Source organism: Anomalospiza imberbis, chromosome 3 (genome assembly GCF_031753505.1).
Source record: "Anomalospiza imberbis isolate Cuckoo-Finch-1a 21T00152 chromosome 3, ASM3175350v1, whole genome shotgun sequence".
Taxonomy (NCBI): Eukaryota; Metazoa; Chordata; class Aves; order Passeriformes; family Viduidae; genus Anomalospiza; species Anomalospiza imberbis.
This window is the reverse complement of record NC_089683.1, coordinates 1,789,820-1,808,318: the sequence shown is the minus strand read 5'-3', so window position 1 is coordinate 1,808,318 and position 18,499 is coordinate 1,789,820. Positions and strand designations below refer to the sequence as shown.

General features: G+C 54.1%; 1 protein-coding gene across 1 annotated transcript; it reads right to left on the bottom strand.

Annotated features, from left to right (window-relative positions):
- Positions 1 to 352: 352 nt before the first annotated feature.
- LOC137471956 (dynein regulatory complex protein 1-like) lies at positions 353 to 18,050 on the bottom strand. Its single transcript, XM_068186663.1, is given in 19 exon segments — positions 353 to 616; positions 711 to 851; positions 2,058 to 2,233; positions 2,339 to 2,449; positions 3,374 to 3,463; positions 3,594 to 3,652; positions 3,654 to 3,761; positions 4,028 to 4,239; positions 4,320 to 4,475; positions 4,568 to 4,667; positions 4,670 to 4,706; positions 6,340 to 6,462; positions 8,364 to 8,450; positions 8,694 to 8,831; positions 10,268 to 10,451; positions 12,446 to 12,558; positions 14,233 to 14,326; positions 17,062 to 17,298; positions 17,833 to 18,050. Coding segments are annotated over 19 exon segments (2,499 nt in total). The 3' UTR covers positions 353 to 501.
- Positions 18,051 to 18,499: the final 449 nt, after the last annotated feature.

Here is an 18,499-nt window from a genome sequence, read left to right as displayed (position 1 = left end):
TGGAATTCCATGCCTCAGATCCCACAGTTTTGTAGCACTTCCCACAATTCCAAGAATTCCCCGGATGGTGGAAGGTGTCGGGCTTGGAATGGGATGGGATTTAAGCTTCCCTCCTGGAATTCCACCCTGCAGATCCCACGGTTTTGTGGCACTCCCCACAATTCCAGGAATTCCCTGGATGGTGGAAGGTGTGGGGCTTAGAATGGGATGGGATTTAAGCTTCCATCCTGGAATTTGATGATTCCACACTACGGATCCCACGGTTTTGTGGCACTCCCCACAATTCCAGGAATTCCCTGGATGGTGGGGACACCTGGACGTGCTCCCATTCCCGAGCTGCTCCGCACACAGATCCAGATTTGGGAATGGTTTATTAACCCCTGCCAGGAATTCCTGGCTCAGATCCAGGAAAATCCACACCCGGCACTGGCGATTCCCGGGTTTAGATCGATCCCGGTGGGATCCGTGTCCGGAATATCCCTGGGAATGGGAAGGCTGAGCTCACCGGCCTTGTGCGGATCCCAAATATTCCTCCAGCAGCATTCCCAGCTCCGAGTTCTGCCGCTGCAGGGTGGTGGCCTCGGAAAAGAGCTCGGATCTCCGGGTCAGAACTTTACTGGGAAAGGGACACCGGGATAACATGGAAAATCCTCGGGATAACGTGGAAAATCCCTGGAATTTTCCCAGTCCTCCCCACCCCAGGCACTTACTGATACTCCAGGAGTGCGGCTCCAAGCGCATCCCAAAGTTTGAGTGTCCGCTCAGGAATGACGTGGGTCAGGGCTTCCCAGTATTCCCCGTCCTTGGAATTGTCCCGGAAGTCCTGAATTTCCCTGGGGGATCCTTCATCCCTGGGGATGGAACACAAAGCTTTGGGATGGAGATCAAAAATTTGGGATGGAGAAGAAACCCTTGGGATGGAGGACAAATCTTTGGGATGGAGAACAAATTCCTGGGATGCTGAAAGAATCCTTGGGATGGAGAACAAATCTTTGGGATAGGAAAAAAAACTTGGGAATGGAGAACAAATCTTTGGGATGGAGAACAAAACCTTGGATGGAGAACAAATCTTTGGGATGGAGAACAAATCCCTGGGATAGAGAAAAAAACCTTGGGAATAGAGAACAGATCTTTGGGATGGAGAACAAAACCTTGGGATGGAGAACAAGTCCCTGGGATGCTGAAAGAATCCTTGGGATGGAGAATAAATCCTTGGGATAGAGGAAAAAACCTTGGGAATACAGAACAAATCTTTGGGATGGAGAACATATCCATGGGATAGAGAAGAAAACCTTGGGAATACAGAACAGATCTTTGGGATGGAGAACAAAACCTTGGGATGGAGAGCAAATCCCTGGGATGCTGAAAGAATCCTTGGGATGGAGAACAAATCCTTGGGATAGAGGAAAAAACCTTGGGAATAGAGAACAGATCTTTGGGATGGAGAGCAAATATCTGGGATAGAAGAACAAAACCCTTGGGATGGAGAAAAAATCCGTGGGATAGAGAAAAAAACCTTGGGAATAGAGAACAGATCTTTGGGATGGAGAAGAAATCCCTGGGATGCTGAACAAATCCTTGGGATGGAGATCAAAAATTTGGGATAGAAAAAAACCCTTGGGAATAGAGAACAAATCTTTGAGATGGAGATCAAAACCTTGGGATGGAGAACAAATCCTTTGGATAGAGAAAAAATCTTAGGGATAGAGAAAAAAAACTTTGGGAATGGAGAACAAATCTTTGGGATGGAGAACAAATCCATTGGATAGAGAAAAAAAAAAAAAAAAAACTTGGGATGGAGAGCAAATCCTTGGGATGGAGAACAAATCTTTGGGAAGGAGAACAAGCTCCAGCTTTCCCTCCCTTCCCAGGGCCTGGATCATCTCCTGCCTGGTTATTCCCAGCCTTGGGAATCTCCTGACCCCTCTGTCATGGAGCAGGGAAGGCTGGGAAGCTCTTTCTCCAAGCAGGACAACCCGGGAACTCCCAGGACATTCCCTGGATCCCAGTTTGTCTCCATCCCGGTGCCACCAGCCCCGCTCCGTGCCTGTTCCCACCTCAGCTTGACAAAATCCCGTAGGAATTCCCTCAGGATTGTCAGGACGTGGTCCGCTTGGATGGACGGGACGCGAGGGGAGCTCCCGGGGGGTTGGCGCTGATCCCTCTGGGAATGGGATCTGCCGCTGCCTCGGTCCTGAGCCGGATCCGTGGGATCTTCTCCTGCCTGCGTGACCTGGAGGGAGAAAAGCTGGATATGGAATGGAATTTTTTTTTTTTTTTTTTTGGATATGAACACACCAGTCCTCATTCCCGGAATTCTTGGGATCCTGAGATCTGCCGGGCTCTCCCCTGGTGATCCCACCTGGATCTTGGGCGCGTTCTGGGATTCGTAGTCCAGGAAAAAATCCAGGAGCTCGCGCAGCTCGTCCTCGTCCTCGATCCGGAGGGCCTGGAAAAGCGGGAATTCCGTGGGATGGGGAGGGGAGGGAAGGGAATTTTCCAGGAGCAGAGGAAATGTCGGATAAGGAAGGAATGGTGGGAAGCCAAGAATATCCATGGATGGGAAAGTCTGGGAATGAGAAGTCCTGGAGGTGCTTAAAGCATCGGGATGGGCTGGAGCTGGGAATCTGGGAATCATGGAATGTTCTGGGTGGGAAGGGACCTCAAAGCTCATCCCATTCCATGGCCGGGGACACCTTCCATGATCCCAAAAGTTGGACATTCCCAGAGGTCCACGGGAAGCCACAGCTTCTCTGGGAATTCCAGCCCAGCCAGGAATTCCTTCCCAAGATCTCACCCCAAGCTCCCCTTTCCAGGGACTTCCTCCATTCCCAGCTCTCCCAGGCTGGGATTGGATCCATCCCCATCCTGACTCCACTCCAGGAAGGAATTTCGGGATCCAGGGGCTTCACTTGGAATCTTGGGACCCCAGGAAGGGTCTCCTTTCCCTTTTCCATGCCCAAATTCCATAAAAATCCCTCAGGATGGATCATGCTGAGTGTCCTTGATCCCAGAATCCCGGAATGGTTTGGATGGGATCCATGGACCTTCCATCCCATCCCAGGGACACTTCCCACGATCCCAGGGTGATCCAAATCCACCCTTGGGCACTGCCAGGGATCCAGGGATCCTCTGGGAATTCCAGCCCAGCTGGGAATTCCTTCCAAGATCCCAAAATCCCAAGCTCCCCTTTCCCACTGGAAGCCATTCCCTGGCTCCTGGCCCTCCAGCCCTTCCCCAAATTCCAGCTCCCCTGGAGCCACTTGAGGGATTCCCCGGATCCTTCCCTGATCCAGGTCAGCGTTCCCGGCTCCACGTCCTCCTGGTGCTGAGCATTCCAGGCCCAATCCCTGGAGATCCAATCCCAGCTCACCTCGAAGACGGATCGGAGCTGCCGGACGTCGTTCCTGGGCCCCACCACCTCCCGCAGCGGCTTTAGGAGTTTGTTTTCCAGCAGGAATCCCTTGGGAAAAAGGCCGGGGAGAGGGGGCAGAGCCACGTTGAGCCTTCCCAGCCCTCATTCCAAAGGGATCCACAAAAACAAAATCTGGATCCGGGGCTGCTCCCGGATCCTGGGCTCCAGCGCCGCTCACCGACTCCTCGCTCAGGACCTCCAGGATTTTCCGGAGGGTTTTCCTGGAATGCCTGGCCGGGATGTGGCTCTTTCCTCCAGCCTTTCTGGTTTTCCTTCCCTCCTTCTGCGCTCCGGGGTCCTTTCTTCTTACTCCTCCCTTCCTGCTCCGGTTTTCCAGACTTGATCCCTGAAAATCAGAGAGGGAAGTTGGAGCAAAATCCCAAACCTTGGGAGTCGCCAGGGGCAAAATCCCTGGAAAACAAAGCTCCTGGGATGAGAGCTGCTTCCTGGAACTGGGAAAACTGGGAAAAACACACCGGGAATATCCCTTGGAATGAGCCAGCTCAGGGCTGGCCACTCCCGGAAGATCCTGTCTGGAAAATCCCAGGGATCGGCGGGACACAGGAGCCTTTCCCCGCGGAGGAAGATTCCCAAGGAATTTACGGATCCCACCTTCCAGAAGTTTGGCGGCCACCTGCATGGCATCCCTCTTTTCCTGGCGGCGCCCCAGGGGTCCCACGTTATCCATGAACCAGAAGTGAGGCTCTTCCCACGGCATTCCCAGCTGCTGGACGTGGATGATCCGATCGGCATCCAGCGCTTCCCGGATCAACGCCTTGGCCTCTTCCTCGTTCACCATCCAAACCTGCCGGAATTTCTCGGCGCTGCTGCATCAGCTGCCTGTGGAAAAGGATCCCGAAGGGATCGGATCCCGCTCCGCTGCTCCGGAGGTTCCCCACGGGGCGGAATTCCGAGCGCTCCCCACCTCATCCGGCTCCGCATCTCCTGGAACTGCCCCGTGACCCGCTCCAGCTCGGATTCCAGGCTCTGCTTTTCCTCTTGGAATTTCATCTCCTGCTTGGCCATTTTGGCCCTCAGCAATTCGAGGGACGTCCGGAATCTGGGAAGGGACAAAGAGCCTGGATTTGGGAATTTTGCCCAGACGTGGGGAAAAGCTTTGGAATGGGAGGGGATTCCCGGGATGGGTTTTACCGGCTGATTTTCCTTTTCTGCAGGGATCGGAGCGTGGAATTTTCCACATCCAGCTGCCGGAGCACGTCCAGGTTGTATTCCAGCTTCACCTGGTTCAGGTGTAAATTCCCTTCATCTGCTGGAGTTTCCTCTCCAGGTACTGGAATTCCATGGGGAAAAAAAAAAAAAAAAAAGGATCACAAAGACAAGCCCGGAGTTTAGGGAAAACACAGGGAAACTCTCAGGAGGGTTTGGATTCCCCAGGAAAAAGCTGGAATTAAATCCCAGTGGGGCCGAGAGGTTTTCCCTTTCCAGAGGATGGAGGAAAGCCACGATCCAGGGGTTAATTCCCAAAAATCCCACCTCAGGCAGAAATCCAAAGGCAAACCCTACCCTACACAACCACCAGGGAAGTCCTTCCCAAACCCAGGCTCTCCCAGCTTGGAATTCCCACCCTAGATCCCAGTCCCAGCTTCAGTTTTTGCTTCCAGGTATTTTTTTTTTCCCGCCTGCAGTGGGCACAGAGAATTCCCGCTCCTCCTCCTCCTCCTTAGGGAATTCTGCGTTTGTTGGGATTAATATTGGGATATTTTACACCTATTTGGGGAAGAAAATATTCCTAATAAACCGTGGAAAACTTTCCCTGGAGCAGCCTGAGGGATTTCGCCGTTATTATCCTTGTTCCCGAGGCTGCTCCCAAACAGGGATAAGGCCGTGGAACACAAAGAGGGAAAATTATCTCCGGAGCCTCCCCCAGCCACAGCTCAAGGTTGTTTTTCCAACATTTTCCGTCTTCCCAACGGCCCCACGGCATTCCCTGGGAATGCTGAGCTCCAGCACGGAGCTGTTTCCATCCCAAAAAACACCTGGGAACATCCCACACTTCCAAGTTATCAGGAACTGAGGGTGTGGAGCTGCTGGAGCGAGTCCAGGGAATGCCACGGAGCTGCTCCCTGGGCTGGGAGAGCTGGGAATGTGCAGCTGGATCGGGGAAGGATCCAGGGAATCCTTGGAGCCCCTTCCCGACCCCAAAGGGGCTCCAGGAGAGCTGGAATTTGAGGAAGGGCTGGAGGGCCAGGAGCCACTGGGAAAGGGGAGCCTGGGATTTTGGGATCTTGGGAAGGAATTCCTGTCTGGGCTGGAATTCCCAGCGAATCCCTGGATCCCTGGCAGTGCCCAAGGGTGGATTTGGATCACCCTGGGATCGTGGGAAGTGTCCCTGGGATGGGATGGAAGGTCCATGGATCCCATCTAAACCGTTCCGGGATTCTGGGATCAAGGACACTCAGGATCCATCCCAAGGGATTTGTATGGAATTTGGGGATGGAAAAGGGAAGGGAGACCCTTCCTGGAGTCCCGAATTCCAAGTGAAGCCCCTGGATCCTGAAAATTCCTTCTCAAGGAGGAATTGGGATGGGGGTGGATCCAATGCCAGGCTGGGAGAGCTGGGAATGTGCAGCTGGATTGGGGAAGGATCCAGGGAATCCTTGGAGCCTTTTCCAGAGGGAAAGGAGAGCTGGAATTTGGGGAAGGGCTGGAGGGCCAGGAGCCAGGGAATGGCTTCCAGTGGGAAAGGGGGGCTTGGGATTTTGGGATCTTGGGAAGGAATTCCCGGCTGGGCTGGAATTCCCAGAGAATCCCTGGATCCCTGGCAGTGCCCAAGGCAAGGTTGGAGCACCCTGGGATCGTGGAGGTGTCGAGGTTGGAAGGGTTTGGGATTTGAGGTCCCTTCCCACCCAAACTATTCCAGGATTCTCAGAGGTGATTCCATGATCCAGGGCCTTTCCCGGTACCTGCACATCCTGTTCCAGCTGGAATTTCATGCTGTCATAGTTCTCCACGCTCTCATCCTGCAGCTCGTTCAGCTGCTGCTCGAAATCCAGCGCCTTGTCCATCTGCTTCCGCAGGAATTCCAGCTGTGGGAACAAGGAGAACCTCATCCCACCTCTTCCAACCTCATCCCAACACATCCAACCTCCTTCAGCTTTCTCCAACCTTATCCCACCTCCTCCAACCTCATCCAAACTCCGCCAATCTTATCCCACGTCATCCAGAGTCATTCCATCTCATCCAGCCTCATCCAACCTCATCCCACCTCATCGCACCATATCTCACCTCATCCAACCAAATCCAACCACATCCATCCTCCTCCAACCTCATCCCAATCTCATCCAACCTCATCCCACCTCCTCCAACCTCCTCCAACCTCATCCAGCCTCATCCAACCTCATCCCACCTCATCCAATGTCCTCCAACCCATCCCAATCTCATCCAACCTCATCCCACCTCCTCCAACCTCCTCAAACCTCATCCAGCCTCATCCAACCTCATCCCACCTCATCCAATGTCCTCCAACCCCATCCCAATCTCATCCAACCTCATCCCACCTCCTCCAACCTCCTCAAACCTCATCCAGCCTCATCCAACCGCATCCCACCTCATCCAATGTCCTCCAACCTCATCCCAATCTCATCCAACCTCATCCCACCTCCTCCAACCTCCTCAAACCTCATCCAATCTCATCCCACCCCATTCCACCTCATCCATCCTCTTCCAACTTTATCCAACCTCATCCAACCTCATCTCACCTCCTCCAACCTCCTCCAACCTCCTCCAACCTCCTCCAACATCCTCCAACCTCATCCAACCCCGTCCAAGCCCATCCAACCTCATCCAATCTCATCCCACCCCATTCCACCTCATCCATCCTCTTCCAACTTTATCCAACCTCATCCAACCTCCTCCAACCTCCTCCAACCTCCTCCAACCTCCTCCAACATCCTCCAACCTCATCCAACCCCGTCCAAGCCCATCCAACCTCATCCAACCTCTTCCAACCTCATCCAATCTCATCCAACCCCATTCCACCTCATCCAATGTCCTGCAACCACCTCCAACCCCCATCCAACCCAGTCCAAGCCCATCCAACCTCCTCCAACCTCATCTAATCTCATCCAACCTCATCCCACCTATCCAATGTCCTCCAACCCCATCCAAGCCTATCCAACCTCCTCCAACCTCCTCCAACACCATCCAAGCCCATCCAACCTCATCCAACCCCATCCCACCCCATCCCACCTCATCCAACCTCATCCCATTTCCTCCATCCTCATCCTACTTCATCCAACCCCATCTATCCCAATCCAACATCATCCAACCTCATCCCACCTCATCCAACCTCATCCCACCACATCCAACCCCATCCAACCTCCTCCAACGTCCTCCAACCTCATCCAACCTCCTCCCACCCCATCCAGCCTCCTCCATCCCTATCCCAAAAAAAACCCATCTCCTTCACGGTGCCTTCCCGGGCAGAGCCGATCCCGGTATTCCAAGCAGGACCAGGAGCGTGTCCAGGGAAGGGAACAGATTGGGAATGGGGCTGGAGAGTCCGGGAGCAGTTGAGGGAGCTGGGAAAATGCCTCAGGGAGCCTGGAGAAAAGGAGGCTCCAGAGGGAACTTTCCCTCTCTGGAATTCCCAGAAAAGTTGAAGCCAGGTGGGATCGGCCTCCACTCCCACGGGATAAGAGGGAAACTTCCAGGGGACGTTTAGTTGGATGTTGGGAACAATTCCCACCTGGAAAGGGTTTTCCAGCCCTGGAAGAGCTGCCCAGGGCAGGGTGAAGTCCCCATTCCTGGTGGGATCGAAATCCATGTGGATTTGGGGGCGTGGATCAGCGCTGGGAATGGCTGGACTCAGTGATCCCGGAGGGCTTTTTCACCCTCTGCGATTCCCATGGGAAAATGGGAATTTTCCAAAAAAAAAAAAAAAAAAAAAAAAAAAAAAAAAGGGAACAAAATCTCCCAGGGGATTCACCTCCTGCTCGTTGTGGGCCCGGATGGCCTCATTCCACCTTTTCCGGTTGTTGGCCAGCATCTCCCGCCGCTCCTCCTCGAACGTTTTCTGCGGAAGAGACGGAAATTCCACGCCGGGATCTCAGGGAATGGGAACAGCCGGGCAGCGACGCTTCCGGGCCGCTCCCAAACTCATTCCCAACCCCTCAGAGCTCCGGACTCCGGCTTCACCCACCCGGATTTCATCCCAACACCGCGACTCCGAGGGTTTTTTTTTTTTTTTTGTCACAAAAGATGCAGAGAAGCAAAGCGGTTTTTCCCGCTTTTCCCGGTTTTCCCGGGAATTGGGTACCTCGATCTGCCGGAGGTGGTGCCGGTAGGCTTTGAGCATATTCCTGGTTTGTTCTTCCATCCTTTCCAGGAGAACCTGGATCTCACCTGCCTGCTCCTTCAGGGCCTGCTCGTACTGCTCATCCTTGGCCTTCAGCTCCTGGAAAAACGAGGGAAGGAGAGGCCGGAATCAGCGGGAATGGAGCGGGAATCCTCAGGGAAACGGCAGGACACGGAATTATCATGGATGGGGTGGGAAGGGACCTTAAGGATTATCCGACTCCAACCCCATGATCCCAGGGTGATCCCACCTTTCCTCGGACACTGCCAGGGATTCTCTGGGAATTCCAGCCCAGCCAGGAATTCCTTCCCAAGATCCCAAAATCCCAAGCTCCCCTTTCCCACTGGAAGCCATTCCCTGGCTCCTGGCCCTCCAGCCCTTCCCCAAATTCCAGCTCTCCTGGAGCCCCTTGGGGATCGGGAAGCGGCTCCAAGGATTCCCTGGATCCTTCCCCGATCCAGCTGCGCATTCCCAGCTCTCCCAGCCTGGGATTGGATCCATCCCCATCCCAATTCCTCCTTGAGGAGGAATTTTCAGGATTCAGGGGCTTCACTGAGAATCTTGGGACTCCAGAAAGTGTATCCCTTCCCTTTTCCATCCCCAAATTCCATAAAAATCCCTCAGGATGGATCATGTTGAGTGTCCTCGATCCCAGAATCCTGGAATGGTTTGGATGGGATCCCTGGACCTTCAATCCCATCCCCGAGACACTTCCCATGATCCCTGGGTGATCCAAATCCACCCTTGGACACTGCCAGGGATCCAGGGATTCTCTGGGAATTCCAGCCCAGCCGGGAATTCCTTCCCAAGATCCCAAAATCCCAGGCTCCCCTTTCCCACTGGAAGCCATTCCCTGGCTCCTGGCCCTCCAGCCCTTCCCCAAATTCCAGCTCTCCTGAAGCCCCTTGGGGATCGGGAAGAGGCTCCAAGGATTCCCTGGACCCTTCCCTGATCCAGCTGCGCATTCCCAGCTCTCCCAGCCTGGGATTGGATCCATCCCCACCCCAATTCCTCCTTGAGGAGGAATTTTCAGGATCCAGGGGCTTCACTGAGACTCTTGGGACTCCAGAAAGTGTATCCCTTCCCTTTTCCATCCCCAAATTCCATAAAAATCCCTCAGGATGGATCATGCTGAGTGTCCTTGATCCCAGAATCCCAGAATGGTTTGGATGGGATCCATGGACCTTCAATCCCATCCCAGGGACACTTCCCACGATCCCAGGGTGATCCAAATCCACCCTTGGGCACTGCCAGGGATCCAGGGATTCGCTGGGAATTCCAGCCCAGACGGGAATTCCTTCCCAAGATCCCAAAATCCCAGGCTCCCCTTTCCCACTGGAAGCCATTCCCTGGTTCCTGGCCCTCCAGCCCTTCCCCAAATTCCAGCTCTCCTGGAGCCCCTTGGGGATCGGGAAGCGGCTCCAAGGATTCCTTGGACCCTTCCCTGATCCAGCTGCACATTCCCAGCTCTCCCAGCCTGGATCCACGGCAGAGGCGCTCCAGCCCTGGGAGCAGCTCCGGGAATTCCCAGATACCTCCTGGAGCTCTCGGATGAGCCGGTTCTTCCCTGCCAGGAGCTGCTCGCACTCCCGCTGCTGCTGCTCCAGCAGATCCCACAATTCCTGCGGGATCTTCACGTCCCCCACCAAGGCCCACTTGGAGTTGATCTCCGCCAACCTCTCCGTCCCGCGCTGGGCTTCCGTCTCCAGCTTTTCCAACCTGCGGGAAGCCAGGGAATCGGGGAGCTGGGACAGGGCTGGAATTGCTCCAGACCTGGGGTTCTTCCCTTCCCTAAATCCCTTCCCTGAATCCTTTTCTTAAATCCCTTCCCTAAATCCCTTCCCTGAATCCCTTTCCTTCCCTGAATTCCTTTCCTTTCCTAAATCCCTTCCCTGAATCCCTTTCCTTCCCTGAATTCCTTCCCTTCCCTAAATCCCTTCCCTGAATCCTGTTCTTAAATCCCTTCCCTAAATCCCTTCCCTGAATCCCTTTCCTTCCCTGAATTCCATTCCTTTCCTAAATCCCTTCCCTGAATCCCTTCCCTAAATCCACTCCCTAAACCCTTCCCTGAATCCCTTTCCTTTCCTAAATCCCTCCCCCGAAATCCCTTTCCTTCCCTAAATCCCTTCCCTGAATCCTGTTCTTAAATCCCTTCCCTAAATCCCTTCCCTGAATCCCTTTCCTTCCCTGAATTCCTTTCCTTTCCTAAATCCCTACACCGAATCCCTTCCCTAAATCCAGTCCCTAAATCCCTTCCCGGAAATCCCTTTCCTTCCATAAATCCCTTCCCTGAATCCTTTTCTTAAATCCCTTCCCTAAATCCCTTCCCTAAAATCCCTTTCCTTCCATAAATCCCCCTTCCCTATATCCATTCCCTAAATCCCTTTCCTAAATCCTTTCCATGAATCCTTCCCTAAGTCCCCTCCCTAAAATCCCTTTCCTTCCCTAAATCCCTTCCCTGAATCCCTTTCCTTCCCTAAATCCCTTCCCTGAATCCCTTTCCTTCCCTAAATCTCTTCCCTGAATCCCTTTCCTTCCCTAAATCTCTTCCCTAAATCCCTTCCATGAATCCCTTCTCTAAATCCCTTACCTGAATCCCTTCCCTAAATCCTTTTCCTTCCCTAAAATCCCTTTCCTTCCCTAAATCCCAGGAGCATGGATTTGGTGTTTCCTGGAATTTCCAGGAATGGGGCTGGTGGAAAATCAGGATAGGACCAGCCAGCAATGATCCTGGTGGGGATCAGGGAATGCCAGAGGCTGGGAAAGCTTTGGAAAATCCCAGTAGGAAAAATTCCACTGTCAGAGCAGGATGGGCAGGGCCGTTCCGGGAATGTGCTGAGGAATTCCAAGGAGGAATTCCAGGACGGTCTGGATGGGGTTCGTGAGCCGTCAATCCCAAACCATTCCAATCCCATCATCCCAGGGTGCTCCAACCTTGCCTTGGGTACTCCCAGGGATCATCTGGGAATTCCAGCCCAGCCAGGAATTCCTTCCCAAGATCCCAAAATCCCAGGCTCCCCTTTCCCAGTGGAAGCCATTCCCTGGCTCCTGGCCCTCCAGCCCTCCCCCAAATCCCAGCTCTCCTGGAGCCCCTTGGGGATCGGGAAGCGGATCCAAGGATTCCCTGGATCCTTCCCCGATCCAAGGGAACATTCCCAGCTCTCCCAGCCTGGCATTGGATCCATCCCCATCCTGATTCCTCCTCGGGAAGGAATTTTCAGGATCCAGAGGCTTCACTTGGCATCTTGGATCTCCAGGAAGGGTCTCCCTTCCCTTTTCCATCCCCACATTCCATAAAAATCCCTCGGGATGGATCCTGAGTGTCCTCGATCCCAGAATCCTGGAATGGTTTGGGTGGGAAGGGACCTCAAATCCCATCCCAGGGACACTTCCCCCTATCCCAGGCTGCTCCAAGCCCATCCAAACTTTCCTTGGACACTGACGGTGATCCAGGGATTCTCTGGGAATTCCAGCCCAGCCGGGAATTCCTTCCCAAGATCCCAAAATCCCAAGCTCCCCTTTCCCACTGGGAAGCCATTCCCTGTGTCCCATCCCTCCAGCCCATTCCCAAACCCATCTCCAGCTCTCCTGGAAACCTCTGGAAAACGCCCTCCAACCGCCTGGGCCAGGTGGGATTTGGGACCTCATTATGGGCCTCAATTTTCCATCGGTATCCGGCGGCATTCCAAAATTCCCGGCTCCTCCCCGCTCACCTCCTCAGCTTCTCCTGCCCCTCCTTTTCCCGCCTCCGCGATTCCCGGAGATCGGATTCCACCTGGACATTGGTCAGCAGCTGCGTCCCGTGGAAAAGCAGCTTGGCCAGGACCTGACAGGGAAGGGACACCCTGGGAATTTGGGCTTGGAATGCACCAATCCCGGATCCTTCCCGCCCGTGGGCTGGTTGGGAATCCAATTCCATGGATCCCGGTCAAATCCCGGTCCCTAAAAGGATCCCGAAATCCCTTTCCTTGCCTAAATCACTTCCCTGAATCCCATCCCATCCTGTCCCATCATCCCATCCTGGAATCCCATCCCATTCCATAATCCCATCCCGGAATCCCATCCCATCCCAGAATCCCATCCTGGAATCCCATCCCGTACTGGAAACCCATCCTGGATTCCCATCCCAGAATCCCATCCTGGAATCCCATCCCGTACTGGAAACCCATCCTGGATTCCCATCCCAGAATCCCATCCTGGAATCCCATCCCGTCCTGGAAACCCATCCTGGATTCCCATCCCAGAATCCCATCCCGGAATCCCATCCCAGAATCCAATCCCATTCCATAATCCCATCCCATAATCCCATCCCGGATTCCCATCCCAGAATCCCATCCCGGAATCCCATTCCATAATCTCATCCCAGAATCCCATCCCGGATTCCCATCCCAGAATCCCATTCCAGAATCCCAGCCCGGATTCCCATCCCAGAATCCCATCCTGGATTCCCATCCCAGAATCCCACCCCAGAATCCCATTCCAGAATCCCATCCTGGATTCCCATCCCAGAATCCCACCCCAGAATCCCATTCCAGAATCCCCATATGGAATTAAGGTTGGAAAAGCCCATGGAATCCAACCATTCCCATCAGATCCCAAGGATCCCACTCAAATTCCGGTCCTTGGGAATTTCTTTCCCGGTTTTTGGCCCAAAAAGGAGGAAAACATGGAACAAGGAGGGATCCAAGAGGAGATTCCTATTGGATCCCAAATCCCAGTCCTGGGAAGTTTCTTTCTTGGATTTTTGTCCCACCAAGGGGACACCAAGGAGGAAAACAAGGGATAAGGATGGATCCAAGAGGAAATTCCCATTGGATCCCAAAACCCGATCCTGTTGAATTTCTTTCCCCATTTTTTGGTCCCCTCAAGGAGACACCAAGGATCAAAACAAGGGATGGGGATGGATCCAAGAAATTCCCATTAGATCCCAAGGATCCAGCCCCACTCCCGGTCCTGGGGAATTTCTCTCCCACTTTTTGGCCCAAAAAGGAGGAAAACCAGGGATAAGGGTGGATCCAGGAGGAAATTCCCAATAAATCCCAGTGATCCAGCCCCAGTCCCAGTTCCAGGGAGTTTCCATCCCGGTTTTTTGTCCCATCAAGGAGACACCAAGGATCAAAACAAGGGTAAGGATGGATCCAAGAGGAAATTCCCATTGGATCCCAAAACCCGATCCTGTTGAATTTCTTTCCCCATTTTTTGGTCCCATCAAGGAGACCCCAAGGCGGAAAACATGGAATAAGGAGGGATCCAAGTGAAGATTCCCATCGGATCCCAAGTCCCGGTCCTGGGGAGTTTCCCTCCCCGTTTTTTGTCCCGTCAAGGAGACACCAAGGATCAAAACAAGGGATGGGGATGGATCCAAGAAATTCCCATTAGATCCCAAGGATCCAGCCCCACTCCCGGTCCTGGGGAATTTCTCTGCCACTTTTTGGCCCAAAAAGTAGGAAAACCAGGGATAAAGAGGGATCCAGGAGGAGATTCCCATTGGATTCCAAACCTTCTCGGTCTCCTTGATCAGCTTCAGGCTCTTCCTCTCCTCCTCCTCCTCCTCCTCCTCCTCTTCCTGCTCCACCTTCTCTCCGAGGGCTTCCCTGGGAGAAAAAACGGGGAAAAGTTGGAATGTGTTATTAATATTTAATATTAATAATTATAATGCTAATTTCATATATTTATTTGAATTTTATTTAATTACTATAATTTAATATAAAAATTATATATGATTCATATACCTGGAATTGATATAAATATAAATATAAATATAAATATCAATATCAATATCAATATCAATATAAATATATAAGTATATACAAATATAAGTATATATAAATGTATATAAAAATATATAAATATATAAATATATGAATATATAAATATATAAATGTATAAATATAAAAATATAAACATAAATGCAAATATAAATATATAAAAATATAAATAAATATAAATATACAAATCTGAATCTAAATCTAAATAATTATAAATCTAAATCTAATCTAAAGCCAATCTAAATAAATAAAAAATTAAAAAAATTAAAAAATAAAAATAAAAATAAAAATAAAATTAAAAAATAAAAAAAAAAAAATATATATATATATATTTTTTTTTTTTTTAATATATATATAAAAATATATTGGATGCTTGGAAAGGGCCGGGATCCAATCCCAGTACGGCACATGGGAAGCAGGAACAGCATTTCCAAGGGAAAACGGGATGCAGGATTCCCCCTCTGGAGCTGGGAATGCTGCCAGGAATGCGGGATCAGCCCCTCGGGAAGAGGGAGGGAATTTTGGGATGGGAGGGGCAGGAGCTGGACTGGGATGATCCCGGTGGGATCCTTCCCACTCGGGATATTCCAGTGGGATCAATCCTAGGTGGGATCAGGACAGGATTTGGGATGATCCCGGTGGGATCCTTCCCGCTCGGGATATTCCAGTGGGATCAGTCCCAGGTTTGGGATGATCCCAATGGGATCCTTCCCACTCGGGATATTCCAGTGGGATCAGTCCCAGGTGGGATCAGGAAAGGATTTGGGATGATCCCGGTGGGATCCTTCCCACTCGGGATATTCCAGTGGGATCAGTCCCAGGTGGGATCAAGAAAGGGATTTGGGATGATCCCAATGGGATCCTTCCCACTCGGGATATTCCAGTGGGATCAATCTCAGGCGGGATCTGGAAGGGATTTGGGATGATCCCAATGGGATCCTTCCCGCTCGGGATATTCCAGTGGGATCAGTCCCAGGTGGGATCAGGAAGGGATTTGGGATGATCCTAGAGGGATCCTTCCCACTCGGGATATTCCAGTGGGATCAGTCCCAGGTTTGGGATGATCCCGGTGGGATCCTTCCCACTCGGGATATTCCAGTGGGATCAGTCCCAGGTGGGATCAGGAAGGGATTTGGGATGATCCCAATGGGATCCTTCCCACTCGGGATATTCCAGTGGGATCAATCCCAGGTGGGATCGGGAAAGGATTTGGGATGATCCCGGTGGGATCCTTCCCACTCGGGATATTCCAGTGGGATCAGTCCCAGGTGGGATTGGGAAAGGATTTGGGATGATCCCAATGGGATCCTTCCCGCTCGGGATATTCCAGTGGGATCAGTCCCAGGTGGGATCAGGAAGGGATTTGGGATGATCCCAATGGGATCCTTCCCACTCGGGATATTCCAGTGGGATCAGTCCCAGGTGGGATCAGGAAGGGATTTGGGATGATCCCAGTGGGATCCTTCCCGCTCGGGATATTCCAGTGGGATCAGTCCCAGGTGGGATCAAGAAAGGATTTGGGATGATCCCAATGGGACCCTTCCCACTCGGGATATTCCAGTGGGATCAGTCCCCGGTTTGGGATGATCCCAATGGGATCCTTCCCACTCGGGATATTCCAGTGGGATCAATCCCAGGTGGGATCAAGAAAGGGATTTGGGATGATCCCAATGGGATCCTTCCCACTCGGGATATTCCAGTGGGATCAATCCCAGGTGGGATTGGGAAAGGATTTGGGATGATCCCAATGGGATCCTTCCCACTCGGGATATTCCAGTGGGATCAATCCCAGGTGGTTCCTTGGGATGGGGAAGGATTTGGGATGATCCCGGTGGGATCCTCCCCACTCGGGATAATCCAGTGGGATTGGGATAGATTTTGAGCACTGGGATTGGGATTGGGATGGATGCTGGGCCTGGGAATGGGACCGGCATGGATCCTGAACCCTGGGAATGGATTTGGGATTGGATCCCAAGCCCTGGGACTTGGTTTGGGATTGGATCCCGAGCCCTGGGAATGGGATCGGGATGGATCCTGAACCCTGGGAATGGATTTGGGATGGGTTTGGAGCCCTGGGAATGGATCCTGAGCCCTGGGATTGGGTTTGGGATGGGTTTGGAGCCCTGGGAATGGATCCTGAGCCCTGGGATTGGGTTTGGGATGGGTTTGGAGCCCTGGGAATGGATCCTGAGCCCTGGGATTGGGTTTGGGATGGGTTTGGAGCCCTGGGAATGGATCCTGAGCCCTGGGATTGGGTTCGGGATTGGATCCCGAGCGCAGGGATTGGGTTTGGGATTGGATCCTGAGCCCTGGGAATGGGTTTGGGATGGACCCTGGGTTCTGGGAATGTTCCTGAGCTCCTGGGTGGGTTCTGGGACAGATCCCGAGCCCCGGTTCCGGTTCGGAGCCCCGGTTCCAATCCGCGAGTTTGGGGTCGGCTCCTGATCTCCGCCCGTGTCCCGGTGTGGGGTGGGGACCGCCCAGCACCACCTCCCGCTGTGGAAAACCGGGAGCATCCTCTGGAGAACCGGGAATGGGGGCCGGGCCCCGCCGTTCCTCACCGGCGCCGGGCATCGATGCGGTTGCGGCGGGCGGCGATTCGCTGCTGGCGCTCCCAGTCCGCGCCGGTACCGGGATCGGCACCGGGATCGGGATCGGCACCGGGATCGGGATCGGCGCCGGGATCGGCACCGGCACCAGGATCGGGATCGGCACCGGGATCGAGATCGGCACCGGGACCGGGATCGGGATCGGCACCGAGGTGTGGACCGGGATCAGCACCGGGATCGTTACCGGCACTAGGATCGGGATCGGCGCCGGGATCGGGATTGGCACCGGGATCGGCACCGGGATCGGTACCGGCACCAGGATCGGGATCGGCGCCGGGATCGGGATTGGCACCGGGATCGGCACTGGGATCGGCACCGGCACCAGGATCGGGATCGGCGCCGGGATCGAGAACGGCACCGGGATTAGCACCGGGATCGTTACCGGCACCAGGATCGGGATCAGCGCCGGGATCGGGAACGGCACCGGGACCGGGATTGGCACCGGGATCGGTACCGGCCCCAGGATCGGGATCGGCGCCGGGACCGGGATCGGCGCCGGGGTGCGGACCGGGATCAGCACCGGGATCGGCACCGGCACCAGGATCGGGATCGGCGCCGGGATCGGGATCGGCACCGGGACCGGGATCGGCGCCGGTTCCAGCACCGGGACCGATACCGGGACCGGGACGGGGACCGGGGCGGGTTTCAGCACCGGTACCGGTCCCGGTCCCGGGGCCGGGATCCGGCAGGGGATGGGTTTTAGGGTCGAGTTCAGGCTCGGGCTCGAGCTCCGCGATCTCCCGGCTCGGGCCGGGGCCCGCCCCGTCCTCCCGCGCCTCCATGCGCTCACCCGAGCGCAGCTGCGCGCCCGTCACCGCGCATGCGCAACCCCCGTCGCCCCGGCAACGGCCGGTGCGCGGCGCCCGCCGCGCGTGCGCGCGGCCCGAGCGTCGCTCGTTGCCAAGCGACGCGCGCGGCGTCGCCGCAGCGCGGCCGCGCATGCGCGGCGGCTCTTCCCGTTGCCTGGCAACGGCGGGAGCGTCATGGCCCCCCGCTCCCAAATTTCCCCAAATTTTCCCGGCGCTTTTCCGTGGGAAGCAGCGGGAAGAAAAGGCAGCGGGAGAGCGCCTCCCGCTCCTTTCCACTGGGATCCGGGAGCTGGGGCTGGAAGGAGGGGAGGGGCTGGGCTGGGATTCCCAGAGGATCCCTAGGAGTGTCCCAGGAAAGGCTGGAGCAGCCTGGGATCGTGGTGGGAGTGGGATGGGATGGAAGGTCCATGGATCCCTTCCAAACCATTCCGGGATTCTGGGATCAAGGGCGCCCAGGATCCATCCCGAGGGAGTTTTTTATGGAATATGGGGATGGAAAAGGGAAGGGAGATGCTTCCTGGAGTCCCGAATTCCCAGTGAAGCCCCTGGATTCGGAAAATTCCTTCACAAGGAGGAGTTGG